This window comes from Kogia breviceps, chromosome 2 (genome assembly GCF_026419965.1).
Source record: "Kogia breviceps isolate mKogBre1 chromosome 2, mKogBre1 haplotype 1, whole genome shotgun sequence".
In the NCBI taxonomy this organism is placed as follows: Eukaryota; Metazoa; Chordata; class Mammalia; order Artiodactyla; family Physeteridae; genus Kogia; species Kogia breviceps.
In genome coordinates, this window is record NC_081311.1 from 14571519 (window position 1) to 14589503 (window position 17985).

At 42.0% G+C, this 17985-nt stretch overlaps 1 protein-coding gene across 4 annotated transcripts in view; it reads left to right on the forward strand.

Moving 5' to 3' along the window:
• The window catches only part of GFRA1 (GDNF family receptor alpha 1), a 255364-nt gene that overhangs the window by 217782 nt on the left and 19597 nt on the right, over positions 1-17985 (forward strand). For all 4 annotated transcript variants that reach the window (XM_067024579.1, XM_067024580.1, XM_067024578.1 and 1 more), the window contains one exon: positions 2124-2305. In XM_067024579.1, the coding sequence (XP_066880680.1) occupies positions 2124-2305 (182 nt within the window). The remainder of the gene's footprint in view (positions 1-2123; positions 2306-17985) is intronic.

A 17985-nucleotide genomic window follows, 5' to 3' on the forward strand; every position in this document is an offset into this window, starting at 1 on the left:
ACTATAAGATGCTGATGAAAGAAATTAAAGACGATACTAACAGATGGAGAGATATACCATGCTCTTGGCTTGGAAGAATCAATATTGTGAAAATGACTATACTACCCAAAGCAATCTACAGATTCAATGCAATCCCTATCAAATTACCAATGGCATTTTTTACAGAACTAGAACAAAAAATCTTAAAATTTGTATGGAGACACAAAAGACCCCGAATAGCCAAAGCAATCTTGAGGGAAAAAAACGGAGCTGGAGGAATCAGACTCCCTGACTTCAGATTATATTACAAATCTACAGTAATCAGGACAATATGGTACTGGCACAAAAACAGAAATATATATCGATGCAACAGGATAGAAAGCCCAGAGATAAACCTACACACCTATGGTCAACTAATCTATGACAAAGGAGGCAAGGATATACAATGGAGAAAAGACAGCCTCTTCAATAAGTGGTGCTGGGAAAACTGGACAGCTACATGTAAAAGAATGAAATTAGAACACTCCCTATCACCACACAGAAAAATAAACTCAAAATGGATTAGACACCTAAAGGTAAGACCGGACACTATAAAACTTAGAGGAAAACATAGGAAGATCACTCTTTGACATAAATCACAGCAAGATCTTTTTTGACCCACCTCCTAGAGTAATGGAAATAAAAACAAAAATAAACAAATGGGACCTAATGAAACTTAAAAGCTTTTGCAAAGCAAAGGAAACTACAAACAAGATGAAAAGACAATCCTCAGAATGGGAGAAAATATTTGCAAAGGAATCAACGGACAAAGGATTAATCTCCAAAATATATAAACAGCTCATGCAGCTCAATATTAAAAAAAGAAACAACCCAATCCAAAAATGGGCACAAGACCTAAATAGACATTTCTCCAAAGAGGACATACAGATAGCCAAGAAGCACATGAAAAAACTGCTCAACATCACTAATTATTAGAGAAATGCAAATCAAAACTACAATGAGGTATCACCTCACACCAGCTGGAATGGGCCTCATCAGAAAATCTACAAACAACAAATGCTGGAGAGGGTGTGGAGAAAAGGGAACCCTCTTGCACTGTTGGTGGGAATGTAAATTGATACAGCCACTATGGAGAACAGTATGGAGGTTCCTTAAAAAACTAAAAATAGAACTACCATATGACCCAGCAATCCCACTACTGGGCATATAATATACCCAGAGAAAACCATAATTCAAAAAGACACATGCACCCCAATGTTCATTGCAGCACTATTTACAATAGCCAGGTCACGGAAGCCACCTAATGCCCATCGACAGACGAATGGATAAAGAAGATGTGGTACATACATACAATGGAATATTATTCAGCCATAAACAGGAACGAAAGTGGGTCATTTGTAGAGACGTGGATGCGTCTACAGACTGTCATACAGAGTGAAGTCAGAAAGAGAAAAACAAATATCGTATATTAACACATTTATGTGGAACCTAGAAAATGGTACAGATGAACCGGTTTGCAGAGCAGAAATTGAGACACAGAAGTAGAGAAAAACGTATGGACACCAGGGGGTGAAAGCGGCAGGGGTAGGGGTGGTGGTGTGATGAACTGGGCGATTGGAACTGACATGTATACACTGATATGTATAAAATGGATGACTAATAAGAACCTGCTGTATAAAAAAATAAATAAAATTAAATTTAAAAAAGAAAATACAAAAAAAAAAACACTAAATAGTTTGCTTTTAGTATAGAATTTTGACACAAGCATTTTCTTGGAAGATGGAACAGTGACTGTGATCCCAAATAACAGTTCTGAGGCTGGCTTTCAAAAGGCTTGACTGATGGGTGTTTCAGGCCAAGGATCTTGCTCCACACCTGATACGTGAATAAGGACACAATACATATTTGTTTCACTTAGAGCATAGCAAAGTGTCCAGCTCAGGGTTTAATGAATAAATTAATTTTTGAGCGCCTGACCCATGGCTGGCTTTCAGCGTGTGGAGGGTGAATGGGTGGATGGGTTTTGTTCAGAGAAGTCCAGTGCTCTCATAAGAATTTCTAGTGTACCTCTCTGCCTTCATGTAGCCTGTCTGTTACACTTGCTGCTTGACTTTGAAATTGGATTTCCTCCTGTTTTACTGCAGAAAATGCAATTCAAGCCTTTGGCAATGGCTCAGATGTGACCGTGTGGCAGCCAGCCCTCCCAGTTCAGACCACCACTGCCACCACCACCACAGCCTTCCGGGTCAAGAACAAGCCCCTGGGGCCGGCAGGCTCTGAGAACGAAATCCCCACTCATGTTTTACCACCTTGTGCAAATTTACAGGTAAGAGCAGGCAGGGGCCTGAACTCCCTGTTGGTGCTTAACTTCTGAGGGGAACACAGGTTCATTTTCTGAAATGCATTTAGAGATGGAGGGAGAATGATAGAATGCTGCTCAGGTTGGAGTCTCAAAAGTGCATTTTAACCATGAGAGATGGAGACCGTGATGTTTTCTAGAGTGGAGGGAAGGATGGTCTCTGGAACTGACTCTGCCATTGACGATGGCTGGGGCTTTGGTCAAGGTACTTGTATTGGCCTTGGTGTCTTCACCTATAAAATGAGGGGGCTGGGCAGATGAATCCTTAAGCTTTCTGTTTGCAGGGTGGTGGAGTTGAGTTAGCTATTTATTTATTATGCTTTTTCAGTGTTATGTACAAAGCAGCAACATATAGAAAAGGAAGGAGCTCTTGGCTTTTTCTTTTTAATTTTTAAATTTAAAAAAATTTGCATACAATTTTTAAAGGTTACTTTCCATTTACAGTTATTACAAAATATTAACTATATTCCCTGTGTTGTACAATACATCCTTGGGACCATCTTACACCCAATAGTTTGCACCTGCCACTCCCCCATCCCTGTTTTGCTCCTCCCCCCTTCCTTCTCCCCACTGGTAACTACTAGCTTGTTCTCCGTATCTGTGAGTCTGCTTCTTTTTTGTTATGTTCACTAGTTTGCTGTACTTCTTAGATTACACATATAAGTGATATCATACAGTATTTTTCTTTCTCTGTCTGACTTATTTCACTTCGCATAATGCCTTCCAAGGCCATCCATGTTGTTGCAAATGGAAAAATTTCATTCTATTTTATGGCTGAGTAGTATTCCATTGTATATATGTATCACATCTTCTTTATCCATTCATCTGTTGATGGACACTTAGGTTGTTTCCACATCTTGGCAATTGTAAATAATGCTGCTGTGAACATTGGGGTGCATGTATCTTTTCAAATTAGTGTCTTTGTTTTTCTCATATATATATACCCAGCAGTGGAATTGCAGAGTCATGTGGTAGTTCTATTTTTCATTTTTTTGAGAAACCTCCGTAATGTTTTCCACAGTGGCTGCACCAATGTACATTCCCACCAATAGTGTACAAGAATTCCCCTTCCTCCACATCCTCAAAAACATTTGGTATCTGTGTTCTTGTTGACGATAGACATTCTGACAGGTGTGAGGTGATATCTCATTGTGGGTTTGATTTGCATTTCCTTGATGATTAGTGATGTTGAGCATCTTTTCATGTGCCTATTGGGCATCAGCATTTCTTCTTTGGAAAAATGTGTATTCGGTTCTTCTGCCCATTGTTTTTATTAATTTTTGAATTTTATTTTATTTATTTTTTTATACAGCAGGATCATATTAGTCATCTACTTTATACACATCAGTGGATACATGTCAATCCCAATTTCCCAATTCATCACACCACAACCCCCACCCACTGCTGCTTTCCCCCCTTGGTGTCCATACGTTTGTTCTCTACATCTGGGTATCAATTTCTTCCCTCAAACTGATTCATCTGTACCATATTTATAGGTTCCAAATGTATGCCCTAATATGTGATATTTGTTTTTGTCTTTCTGACTTACTTCACTCTGTGTGACAGTCTCTAGATTCATCCACGTATCTACAAATGACCCAATTTCCCTCCTTTTTATGGCTGAGTAATATTCCATTGTATGTATGTACCACATCTTCTTTATCCATTCGTCTGTCGATGGGCATTTAGGTTGCTTCCATAACCTGACTATTGTAAATAGTGCTGCAATGAACATTGGGGTGTATGTGTCTTTTTGAGTTATGGTTTTCTCTGGGTATATGCCCAGTAGTGGGATTGCTGGGTCATATGGTAATTCTATTTTTAGTTTTTTAAGGAACCTCCATACTGTTTTCCATAGTGGCTGTATCAATTTACATTCCCACCAACAGTGCAAGAGGGTTCCCTTTTCTCCACACCCTCTCCAGCATTTGTTGTTTGTAGATTTTCTGATGATGCCCATTCCAGCTGGTGTGAGGTGATACCTCATTGTAGTTTTGATTTGCATTTCTCTAATAATTAGTGATGTTGAGCAGTTTTTTCATGTGCTTCTTGGCTATCTGTATGTCCTCTTTGGAGAAATGTCTATTTAGGTCTTGTGCCCATTTTTGGATTGGGTTGTTTCTTTTTTTAATATTGAGCTGCACGAGCTGTTTATATATTTTGGAGATTAATCCTTTGTCCGTTGATTCCTTTGCAAATATTTTCTCCCATTCTGAGGATTGTCTTTTCATCTTGTTTGTAGTTTCCTTTGCTTTGCAAAAGCTTTTAAGTTTCATTAGGTCCCATTTGTTTATTTTTGTTTTTATTTCCATTACTCTAGGAGGTGGGTCAAAAAAGATCTTGCTGTGATTTATGTCAAAGAGTGATCTTCCTATGTTTTCCTCTAATTTTTATAGTGTCCGGTCTTACCTTTAGGTGTCTAATCCATTTTGAGTTTATTTTTCTGTGTGGTGATAGGGAGTGTTCTAATTTCATTCTTTTACATGTAGCTGTCCAGTTTTCCCAGCACCACTTATTGAAGAGGCTGTCTTTTCTCCATTGTATATCCTTGCCTCTTTTGTCATAGATTAGTTGACCATAGGTGTGTAGGTTTATCTCTGGGCTTTCTATCCTGTTGCATCGATATATATTTCTGTTTTTGTGCCAGTACCATATTGTCCTGATTACTGTAGATTTGTAATATAATCTGAAGTCAGGGAGTCTGATTCCTCCAGCTCCGTTTTTTTCCCTCAAGATTGCTTTGGCTATTCGGGGTCTTTTGTGTCTCCATACAAATTTTAAGATTTTTTGTTCTAGTTCTGTAAAAAATGCCATTGGTAATTTGATAGGGATTGCATTGAATCTGTAGATTGCTTTGGGTAGTATAGTCATTTTCACAATATTGATTCTTCCAAGCCAAGAGCATGGTATATCTCTCCATCTGTTAGTATCGTCTTTAATTTCTTTCATCATCGTCTTATAGTTTTCTGCATACAGGTCTTTTGTCTCCCTAGGTAGGTATATTCCCAGGTATTTTATTCTTTTTGTTGCAGTGGTACATGGGAGTGTTTCCTTAATTTCTCTTTAAGATTTTTCATCATTAGTGTATAGGAATGCAAGAGATTTCTGTGCATTAATTATGTATCCTGCAACTTTACCAAATTCTTTGATTAGCTCTAGTAGTTTTCTGGTGGCATCTTTAGGATTCTCTATGTATAGTATCATGTCATCTGCAAACAGTGACAGTTTTACTTCTTTTCCAATCTGTATTCCTTTTGTTTCTTTTTCTTCTCTGATTGCCGTGGCTAGGACTTCCAAAACTATGTTGAATAACAGTGGTGAGAGTGGACATCCTTGTCTTGTTCCTGATCTTCGAGGAAATGCTTTCAGTTTTTCCCCATTGAGAATGATGTTTGCTGTGGGTTTGTCATATATAGCCTTTATTATGTTGAGGTAGCTTCCCTCTATGCCCACTTTCTGCAGAGCTTTTATCATAAATGGGTGTTGAATTTTGTCAAAAGCTTTTTCTGCATCTATTGCGATGATCATATGGTTTTTCTCCTTCAATTTGTTAATATGGTGCATCACATTGATTGATTTGTGTATATTGAAGAATCCTTGCATTCCTGGAATAAACCCCACTTGATCATGGTGCATGATCCTTTTAATGTGCTGTTGGATTCTGTTTGCTAGTATTTTGTTGAGGATTTTTGCATCTATGTTCATCAGTGATATTGGCCTGTAGTTTTCTTTGTTTGTGACATCTTTGTCTGGTTTTGGTATCAAGGTGATGGTGGCCTCATAGAATGGGTTTGGGAGTGTTCCTCCCTCTGCTATATTTTGGAAGAGTTTGAGAAATATAGGTGTTAGCTCTTCTCTAAATGTTTGATAGAATTCACCTGTGAAGTCATCTGGTCCTGGACTTTTGTTTGTTGGAAACTTTTAAATCACAGTTTCAATTTCATTACTTGTAATTGGTCTGTTCATATTTTCTATTTCTTCCTGATTCAGTCTTGGAAGTTTTTACGTTTCTAAGAATTTGTCCATCATTTCTTCCATGTTGTACATTTTATTGGCATAGAGTTGCTTATGCGGTGTCTGTTTTAACTTCTCCTTTTCATTTCTGATTGTATTGATTTGTGTCCTCTGTTTTTCTTGATGAGTTTGGCTAATGGTTTATCAATTTTGTTTACCTTCTCAAAGAAGCAACTTTTAGTTTTCTGGATCTTTGCTATTGTTTTCTTTGTTTCTATTTCATTTATTTCTGCTCTGATCTTTATGATTTCTTTTCTTCTGCTAACTTTGGGTTTTGTTAGTTCATCTTTCTCTAGTTCCTTTAGCTGTAACATTAGATTGTTTATTTGAGGTTTTTCTTGTTTCCTGAGGTAGGCTTGAATAGCTGTAAACTTCCCTCTTAGAACTGCTTTTGCTGCATTCCATAGGTTTTGGATCATCGTGTTTTCATTATCATTTGTCTCTAGGTACTTTTTTATTTCCTCTTTGATTTCTTCAGTGATCTCTTGGTTATTTAGTAACGTATTGTTTAGCCTCCATGTGTTTGTGTTTTTTACATTTTTTCTCAGTAATTGATTTCTAATCTCATAGCGTGTGGTCAGAAAAGGTGCTTTATATGATTTCAATTTTCTTAAATTTACTGAGGCTTGATTTGTGACCCAAGATGTGATCCATCCTGGAGAATGTGCTGTGCGCACTTGAGAAGAAAGTGTAATCTGTTGTTTTTGGATGGAATGTCCTATAAATATCAATTAAATCTATCTCGTCTATTGTGTCATTTAAAGCTTGTGTTTCCATATTACTTTTCTGTTTGGATGATCTGTCCATTGGTGAAAGTGAGGTATTAAAGTCCCCCAGTAATATTGTGTCACTGTTGATTTTCTCTTTTAGAGCTGTTAGCAGTTACCTTACGTATTGAGGTGCGCCTATGTTGGGTGCATATATATTTATAATTGTTATATCTTCTTTTTGGATTGATCCCTTGATCATTATGTAGTGTCCTTCCTTGTCTCTTGTAACATTCTTTATTTTAAAGTCTATTTTATCTGATATGAGTATTCCTCCTCCAGGTTTCTTTTGATTTCCATTTGCATGAAATATCTTTTTCCATCCCCTCACTTTCAGTCTGTATGTGTCCCTAGGTCTGAAGTGGGCTTCTTGTTGACAGAATATATATGGGTCCTGTTTTTGTATCCATTCAGCAAGCCCGTGTCTTTTGGTTGCAGCATTTACTCCATTCCCATTTAAGGTAATTATCGATATGTATGTTCCTATTACCATTTTCTTAATTGTTGTGGGGTGTTTTTTTTTGTACGTCCTTTTCTTCTGTTGTGTTTCCCACTTAGAGAAGTTCCTTTAGCATTTGTTGTAGAGCTGGTTTGGTGGTGCTGAATTCTCTTAGCTTTTGCTTGTCTATAAAGCTTTTGATTTCTCCATTGAATCTGAATGGGATCCTTGCTGGGTAATTTGGTTGTAGGTTCTTCCCTTTCATCGCTTTAAGTATTATCATGCCACTCCCTTCTGGCTTGTAGTGTTTCTGCTGAGAAATCATCCATTAACCTTATGGAAATTCCCTCGTATGTTATTTGTCGTTTTTCCCTTGCTGCTTTCAATAATTTTTCTTTGTCTTTAATTTTTGCCAATCTGATTACTATGTGTCTCGGCGTGTTTCTCCTTGGGTTTATCCTGTATGGGACTCTCTGTGCTTCCTGGACTTGGGTGGCTATTTCTTTTTCCATGTTAGGGAAGTTTTCGTCTATAATCTCTTCAAATATTTTCTCTGGTCCTTTCCCTCTCTCTTCTCCTACTGGGATCCCTATAACGTGAACATTGTTGCGTTTAATGTTGTCCCAGAGGTCTCTTAGGCTGTCTTCATTTCTTTCATTCTTTTTTCTTCATTCTGTTCGGCGGCAGTGAATTCCACCATTCTGTCTTCGAGGTCACTTATCTGTTCTTCTTCCTCAGTTATTCTGCTATTGATTCCTTCTAGTGCATTTTTCATTTCAGTTATTGTGTTGTTCATCTCTGTTTGTTTGTTCTTTAATTCTTCTAGATCTTTTTGTTAAACATTTCTTGCATCTTCTAGAACTTTGCTTCCATTCTTTTTCTGAGGTCCTGGATCATATTCACTATCATTATTCTGAATTCTTTTTCTGGAATGTTGTCTATCTCCACTTCATTTCGTTGTTTTTCTGGGGTTTTATTTGTTCCTTCCTCCGGTACATAGCCCTCTGCCTTTTCATCTTGTCTATCTTTCTGTGAATGTGGTTTTTGTTCCACAGGCTGCAGGATTGTAGTTCTTGCTTCTCCTTTTTGCCCTCTGGTATATGAAGCTATCTAAGAGGCTTGTGGAAGTTTCCTAATGGGAGGGACTGGTGGTGGGTAGAGCTGGCTGTTGCTCTGGTGGGCAGAGCTCAGTAAAACTTTAATCCACTTGTCTGCTGATGGGTGGCGGTGGGTTCCCTCCTTGTTGGTTGTTTGGCCTGAGGCGACCCAACACTGGAGCCTACCCGGGCTGTTTGGTGGGGCTACTGGTGGACCCTGGGAGGGCTCACGGGAAGGAGTACTTCCCAGAACTTCTGCTGCCAGTGTCCTTGTCCTCACAGTGAGACACAGCCACCCCCCACCTCTGCAGGAGGCCCTCCAACACTAGCAGGTAGGTCTGGTTCAGTCTCCCCTGGGGTCACTGCTCCTTCCCCTGGGTCCCAATGTGCACACTACTTTGTGACCTCCAAGAGTGGAGTCTGTTTCCCCCAGTCCTGTCGAAGTCCTGCAGTCAAATCCTGCTAGCCTTCAAAGTCTGATTTTCTAAGAATTCCTACTCCCGTTGCCGGACCCCCTGGCTGGGAAGCCTGACATGGGTCTCAGAACCTTCACTCCAGTGGGTGGACTTCTGTGGTATAAGTGTTCTCCAGTTTGTGAGTCACCCACCCAGCAGTTATGGGATTTGATTTTATTTTGATTGCACCCCTCCTACCATCTCATTGTGGCTTCTCCTTTGTCTTTGGATGTGGGGTATCTTTTTTGGTGAATTCCAGTGTCTTCCTGTCGATGATTGTACAGCAGTTAGTTGTGTTTCTGGTGTTCTCTCAAGAGGGAGTGAGAGCACGTCCTTCTACTCTGCCATCTTGAACCAATCTCCCTCTTCTGCCCATTTTTTAATCAGGTTGTTGGTTTCTTTGATGTTGAGGTTTATGAGCTGTTTATATATGTTGGATATTAATCCCTTATCAGTCATATCATTGCAAACCTTTTCTCCCATTCAGTGGGTTGTCTTGGGGGCTCTTGGCTTTGTCAACATCATTGCCATTTAGACTCAATGTGGAATATTTAACTCTGTCTAAAGATAAGCCAGAGACAGTGTTACTATCAAAGTTTTAAGGCAGATGTAGCGTCCTACTCGAGTTCATTCTTCAGGAAGCAAAAGGAGATGCTCTTTCGTGGTTTGAGGAGCTGTGAGGCAGTGCAATGAAAACCCCTCGTGTGAACAGAATCCAGTGAGAACTGCCCAAAGACTTCTTTGGAGTTGATTCAGATCTCCAAGGGAAGGAACCACAATGACATACAAACAGTCGTTTCCTAACTTTAGTCAAAGCAGAGTGTTAGTTCTGCCTTTTTGTTGATTTTTTTCATCATAATGAGTATTCACCTATTTTGGAACATATTCATATACTCACCAAGTATTTTCACACACTTCACCTCTTTGGATGTTACCCTCCTGACAGCTGCTAGAGAGATGCTATGATTGTGTTGTTACTGGAACCTTGGAGGACATGGGGCTCAGCAAGGGGACACTTTGGCTTGAGCCTGTAGAACTAGCGAGTCACAGAACCAGCCCTGGAATCTAGAGGCTTGTGTTCTTTCCACGGTTCTTCCTTGATTTGAGAGGCAGCAGTGACCACATGGTGACTTCTGCCTCCTGCCATGCCAGGGGAGGGGACATGTACCAGGCACTGTGCTGTCACTTCACACTTGTCACTGGAATCCATCCTCCCATCTCCCCACCACCCCTGGCCCAGGCCCTGCCGAGGATCAGCCTCACCAGAACACTCACCAGAAACTTCTCTGCCAAATACCTTCTTGACTCACAACCCAGTCTGTGTCCTAGAATGTATTGGGGAAGTTTTTCCACTTGTGATTTGCTTGCTATCTTCTCACCCCCAACACTCCCCTCTTTTTCTTAGATATCCTACCTGCCGTTCAGCTGAGCTTTAGTCTCTGTCTTCGTCCTCCTGGGTCCCCACCAACACACACCATCATATACACCCACACACAAACCTGAGGAGAAGGCGGGTAGGGAAGACACAAGCTAAGGTCAACCAGATGTTCTTCATACTTCTAAAGTGTTTCCTGAGCCCTTCCCATCTCCAGTGCACTGTGCAGGAAATGCCAGAACTAGGAGGAGGCTTGGGGAATATTATGGCATCTAACTGCCCCATCCTGCAGTACAGCCCTGTGGTTCAGGGAGGGGAAGTGACTTGCACTAAGTCCCCCAGCTGGTTAGAGGTGGGTCTAGAGGCAGACATAGCACCACAGAGCACCGATTCTTTTTTATCTTTGGCCAGGCCTCAGCGTCCTGCTTCCTCTTAGGTCAGCCTTCTGTTCTCGTCGGGTCTGCTCATCTTCCAGCATCTGTAAAGACAGGTGGCCAGATGAGGGTAGGACCCTGTGAGGATGAGGTGATGACAGTGGCCAGAGGTGGTTCCTGACCACAAGAAGAGGCAAGCTTTGGCTGCAGCAAAACCGGTTTCTTCTCTGCTCGTGTCTAAGTGCACAGAGCATGATGGCAGAGGCAGTGTTCACCCTGTTTATTAAGCTCCTTTTGTGTTCTGGAAACTTCATGGAGATGGGCATTCAAAAAAAATTCTGTCCTCAGTGAACATACAAATAGTGGGCAAGATGCAGCTTGTCAGCATTTTTGGAAGGTCAGACTAAGTTAATAGATGGCATCTCAGAAGAATACTCATCACTGGAAACTCCGTGAAATTAGTTTCCCCCACGAGAGAGGAGTCTGATAGCCACGCGGAGGTGTTCTCCCCACCTCCCTGCCCCCGGCCCCGCCAGATCACCCGGCTTCTGCTTCTCGGGGTACAGTGCTTGTCTTGGCCACATGGTAATTTACCTCCAACAAGATCTTCCCGACCACCCCTCCCTGTCAGGGGGACTCTGTGCCACCGCAAGGTCACCCTGGCAACGTCAGGGGAGACATGAGCTCTTTTCCCAAGAAACAGCCTTTCCTTCCACTGTATTAGTGATAGGAACTCTGCCTCATAAACAGAGGGGCAAAGTAAAATTAAAGCATGATGTTTCTCTCAGGGCTGCCATTTCATGTCTCAGCAGAGGGGGAAATGGAGACGTGGGAACACCAAGGAAGGAGGGGCGGCCACACCCCCCTCCCTGATGACACACACACAATCCACACATCTTGGAGCCAAACAGCATTTTACTTCTAGGGAGCTCTTAAAGTTTCCACAAAACCTCACCTTACCTCCTAAGACAACTACCTGTCTGATCCCATTTTTGCACACATGAGGCAGGGGGTGAGGGCTTGGTTTTTACAGCCAAGCCTGTGTGCAGACCCAGGCTCTTGTCCTTACCAGCCTCATGACCTCTCCAAGCCTCCGCCTCCTCATCTACAAAGTGTTACGACTGCCTAGCTGATAGATTAAGAGGATTAAATGGGGGTAATGTTTCAGTGCTTGGGGCAGAGTGAATGCTCCAGAATGTCACATGCGATGCTTCATCCCAAGTCAGTTGGCCATTTGGCCCTTTGCAAGAGATGGATGGCGGCGTTGTGCCTTGCTTGGGGTGTTACACTAGGGAGCATTGGTGTGAGTTGCGCTAACAGGTATATAGTGTGTTTCATTTTGCAAAACATTTCACGTGCATTGTGTCCTTTAGTCCTCGCAACAGCTCACGAGTCAGGTATGATAAACATCCTTCTCTTTTACAGATGAGGCAAATGAGGCAGGGACAGGCTAGGAACATAACTGAGATCACACAGTAATCCTGTAGTGGGGCTAGGATTTCTGACTCTGAGGCCAGTGTACTTTTGCCTTGTTCCATGACCTTGGACAACCTGGGCTCTTTCTTTGAATTAGGAATGGACAGAGAGTAAGAAGTAAAAAAATAGTAAAGGAGGTCATGCAGTATTGGTCTTTCTGTGTCTGGCTTATTTCACTTTGTATAATGTCCTCCAGGTTCGTGATCTTATTTATATGTGGATTCTTAAAAAGCTGAACTTTTTAAAGCAGAGACTAAAATGGTGGTTACCAGGGGCTGGGGGTGGGGAAATGGGGAGATGTTGGTTATAGGGTACAAACTCTCAGACATGCAGTTGAAAAAGATCTGGATACATATAGCACGGTGACTATAGTTAGCAGTACCATATTATATACTTGAAATTCGCCAAGGGAGTACATCTTAGTTGTTCTTACCCCACCCCCCAAAATGGTAACTGTGTGAGGTGATGAATATGTTAATTAGCTTGATTGCAGTGAACCTTTCACAATGTATACATATATCAAAACATCAAGTTGTATGCCTTAAATATAATTTTTATTTGTCAATTATACCTCAATAAATCTGGGGGCGGGGGATAATAGTAAAAGAGGAAGGGAGAAGCTGGATTTGAGAGACCCGTATGTCCCAGTGCTTCCTGAAGGGGGTGCTGTGAATGATGGGAAAAACAGAAAGCTTGTAGGCGGGGATGCTTCATGCTGAAATCCCAGCAGACAGGGTATAGGGGAAAGACTGAAAGTTTGCCACTAAAACGTTTAGCAGCTTGATTATCTCTTTAGAATGACCTATATTAAGAATGGTTGAAAGAATCATTGGAAGCCAGAGGATTGGAGGTGAGTGGGTGAGTGGGTGAGTGATGAGAGGGGACTTAGTCTATGAGAACATGGTCCCTGGTGTTGGTTTAGGACTCTTGCTTCAACATAGGGCTCCCAGGAGACTTCCCATCTGTCCTTCCTTTGCCTGCCTGGCTATCTTCAGATAAATGACCACTTGCCAGGGGGTCCTAGAAATATCTTAGAGTGGCGTTTGTCCCACAGCCGTGTGTGTCATTACTCAGACTAGAACTGACTTAAGCCAGCTTGGGATCCATTGGTAACAGATTGGGAGCAAGTCAACTGTCTTTGGCAGCGCTAAAGTTCACTACCCTCGAGAAGCACCCTCTTGTAATATTTTTAAATATACAATAATATGAGAAAACTCTAAGGGACTTGGGTTTCTGTTTTAACATTTGAGATAGATTTCCCCTTGGAAGGGAAGAAATAAGAATAAACATTTTCAAAAATCAGCTTCAAAGTGTAATTATCAACAAACCAAACACAATTCTGTTTGGGGAAAATGAGTGGCCTTGTGTGTGATGTATATAGGACTCATCTGCAGTTCCTGTGAAAGGCTCAGCTTTTAAAAAAGGAAAGTTGGTTGATTAGTATAAAATGTCATAGAAAAGTTCAAGAGCTAACCCCCTGAGATGATAAAATACCAGGTTTTGGGTAACCAGCCAAGCTCCCATATCAGGATTAATTGGCAGGCATATTAGTAACAAGCATGGCGCAGGCTGTGCTATTGCTGGCATATCCCTTCGACTTGCACAAAGTGGTCACATCACAAAGAAACATTAAAAATCCTACCAATTATTTCATCTTCTGTGCACTTGAGTGGTCTGGAAGCTGGAAAAAGCTCAGAATATTTAAATCAAATGGACTGTACTTGTCACTTATTTAAAGTAAATTTGGGAAGTGTAGGTGTTGGAAAAAAATCTCTGTTTTGCATTACTGTACATCACTTAACTCTGGTGGCTTAAAGTGAAGACCTCTGAAAGTGGACTTTAGGCCCTTGATTTCCATGGTCAAATAGGGTTGTAGAAACCTGGGTAATACAGCCTTGGGACTAAGGCTGAGGACCCCTGAGAAGTGTTCGCTGTCTCTGTCCTTTTCCTCAGGAAGAGATGTGACGTGTGACCGAGAGGAAAACGTCTGATGGGTGGGGGCGCACACTCAGAGCAGGGCTGGCAGAAGGGTGTATAGGTAGCTGTGAGCACTTACTGGGCGCTCCAGGGAACAGGGCTAGCCACATCCAAAGTCAGGTTTTTTTTTTTTGTGAACCAAATAAAACATATCTGTGGAGACATGGAGGTACAGCAATTGTGGATCTCAAGTTTAAGTCTCCTCCCCTCATCTTAATGGGACTTTTAAGCAGCATTCTGTATAAAAAGGAATTCACAAAGCAGCTTTCTCAGTCATAAAAGAGATGTGAGCAGAGTCCAAATGAATAGCTTTTGCAAGAATGCTTACTGCTAAAGTTAGCAATGCAAAGGCTCCCTGTCCCTTTACCCCCCTTAACAATCTGTCATCTACTTTGGCTAACAGACTAACCCTACGAGGAACAGTGCTGGCCATCTGTGGGCCATGGGGGCAGAGGCCTTGAGGTGGGCATCTTTCCTGGAGCAGAGAACCTGGATTCAGTGGATTTCAGTCTAGGTCTGCACCTCCCTGGCCTCCTAGGAAAGCCTCAGTACAATCCCTCTCTTGGCCAAGGACAGTCCGAAGCTTATAGAAATGCACTGGGCACTTGTATGTTGTAGCACAACATTTACAGAGTGGTAGTAGGGGCAGGTGGCAGATGCACTTTTGGCTCTTTCACACCTGCTTATAACCTGTTTAGCTCCTACATATGAAGAATATTTGAATATTGAATTAGAACACTGAATATCAGAATACTGCAAAAATCTCTATCTGAAACAAGACCTTCCATCCTGGAAGGACAGCATGTGTTACCCCCTCACTTCCCCGGTACCTCCTCATCAGACCTGAACAGAGTCCATCTGTACTGGATAGGGCCGGACCAGAATGCAAATGATTTTGAAGCTCTTCCCAAGGCCAAACCCCACGAGTCTCAATGTGGCAAGAAGGTGATTATCCAAAGCTGCTGAATACCCAGGACCCCACTGGCTGTGACCAAGTGAAAATTTTAAGTGTTGAGTTTTAAAACGAAAGCTGCCAATGGGTGTTTTGTAAATCATTTGTGCCAGCACGCCGACCCCATTTGTCAGCTAATCCTAGAAATACAGGAGGTAAATTTAAATCCTCTAGCATGAAGCACTTAATCAATATTCTAAATGTTTTTCTTGCAATTTATGCTAGCAGAGCAACAGGGAGCTTTGGCGTCCTGTTAATCTTCTGGAAAAGAGTACTTGAGAGCGAGGCCGGGGTGGTGGGATTTTGCACAGGCTGACTGGTGGGAAGGTGGGAAGAGACGGGGACAGGCGCTTATTTCCACACCAGGCCCCTAGCACGGGGATACTCAGCCCCTGTACTCACGCCACCCTTGCCAGTGGTTAAAGCCACCCTCCCGTACCCCCATTTCACCCTGTGGCTGACAGCCTAGGAGTTGCTCTGCTGGGGGGAGCATGAGATTTGGAGTTGGTTGAACTTGAGTGAGGTTCCCAGCTCACTTCCTATTGCTCTGTGACCTGGGTCATGTTTCTTACCGCCTCTGAATGTCTCCTTTAAGCTATCACCCACCTCTGGGGTTTGTTGTGAGGATTAAAGAACTAGTGCCAGTATGCAGAGGGCCTAGCATGACTGGCCAACCCTTAGCACTTGGAAGTGGACACCACTGTTATCGTGGTTGGTGACACATGTTAGAGCTATAACTGTGGGCCCTGGGGCCATATAGGAAGGTTGTTCCCAGGGATTGGGGTGGGGGTAGGGGCACATGGATGGAGAAAGATGGAGCTCTTTAGGTTTTGCTTCCTTAATTTGTAAGAAGGCTTTGAACCGAGTGATATCCTGCTGGTTCTAAGATGTAGTCATTGTAGAAAGCCCCAAGGAAGGGCGGAAGGCGTGGGATAGTCTATGGACACCAGGCCAAGAAGAAAAGGAAACCACAAGACAATAAAGAAAGCATCAGGTCTTGAACTGGGCTTAGAACTGTTTCAGATTCCATCTCTCCATGCCCAGGAGTCTCTCAAGAGATCCTCCTACTAACAATCAGATTCTTGATGCTGTGAACTTGGAGCTGTGACAGTAGTCAGGTCTTGGTCCAGCCTGGGTGTCAGAGTATGACCACCTGCCAGAGGCCATTGCCATATCTCTTTAACTAGTGTTGACAGTGGGAAGAGGTGACATAATTGTAAACAGGAAACACTCTTGTTTGCAGAAAAGATGGTATTTGAGAGCTAGCCCTGCCTCTTAGCCTCAAAGACCAGGAATTTGCAGGCTTTCCCATATTGCATTTCACCACTGCTATTGTTTGCTTAATATTCATCTTTAAATTCAGTATCGAAACATACTGTTAATAACACTTGTGAAATGTGAATCAATGCAATATCTCTCTCTATATTAAAAAGTCATTATATAAATATTGAAATGAAAGCAATAAAAATGTTTTTATGCCACCTAAATAAAGTCATATACACCACTGGTTCCCAAACCCCACTTTGGGAAACATTACAAACGATCTAATCGTATGACAGATCCTAGAGCTATTTTGTTCGGTAACTTGCATCACCTCTGCTTTTTGTGGTTTTGTATTAATAAAGCAAATATGCAAATAGTACTTTCCATGGGTCAAGTACTATTCTAAGCACATTCTATAAATACATATATATGTATATGTGCATATATACGTATATATATATAAACTAATTTTGACGGTAACTTCATGAGGTCAGTACTATTTATTATTCCCATTTCTCCAACAATAGACCTGAGACACAGAGAGGCTTGATCAGAAGAGAAATAGAACAGCAGCATGTTTCTCCTCTATGCATTTTAACTGGCTACACTGTAATACCTAAATCAGAGCATTTTACCCTTTTGTTTCTGGATAACATTATTCATTCAATAGAGACGAAATCAGTCCCTAAATTCTTGTCGAATATCTGGCAGATTGAGGTGCCAGGCCGGTTCATAAACGAGCATAAAGGAAGCGGATGATGCCTATTCTAACACCAGCTGGCATCCTGCAGTACAACTCACTTCTGACGCGGGCCCCCTGATTAGCACAGATACCGCAGGTTAAGGGCACGGTCCCCAACAAGACTGCCCACTTCAGATGCCAGCCATACTTCAGGAGGCCCCCGGCTCTTCTGATGAACTGGCTACAAATTTAGGTGTTCCCATGACGCCCTCAGGTTCAATTCACTAGAATGACTCAGAACTCAGGAAAGCACTATACTTACAAGTACAGTTTATTTTAAAGGGTACAAATCACGACAAGCCAAATGAAGAGACCCTAAAGCTGAAGGCTGGGAGGAGAGCTTCCATGCCCTCTCCCTGTGAAATTCCTATGGAATTCAGGCATGCCACCCTCCCAGCACACCAGTGTGCTCGTCAACCAGGATGCTCCACTGAGCCTCAGTGACCAGTTTTTCTTGGGGTTCATTGTATAGGCGTGGTTGATTGATCCATTGGGCATGTGACTGAACGCAATATTTGATTCCTCTTTGCTCCCTGGAGGTCAGGAGATCAAGGCTGACCTCATGTGGCTCAAAGCCCCAACCCCTTGACCCACGGTTGGTCTAAACAGAACCAGAACCATAATCAAAACACTCCTATCATTCATGAACTTCCAAGGATTTAGAACTTATCTCCTAGGAACGGGGAATAAAAGTTAGCGGAATTTTAATTTTAATT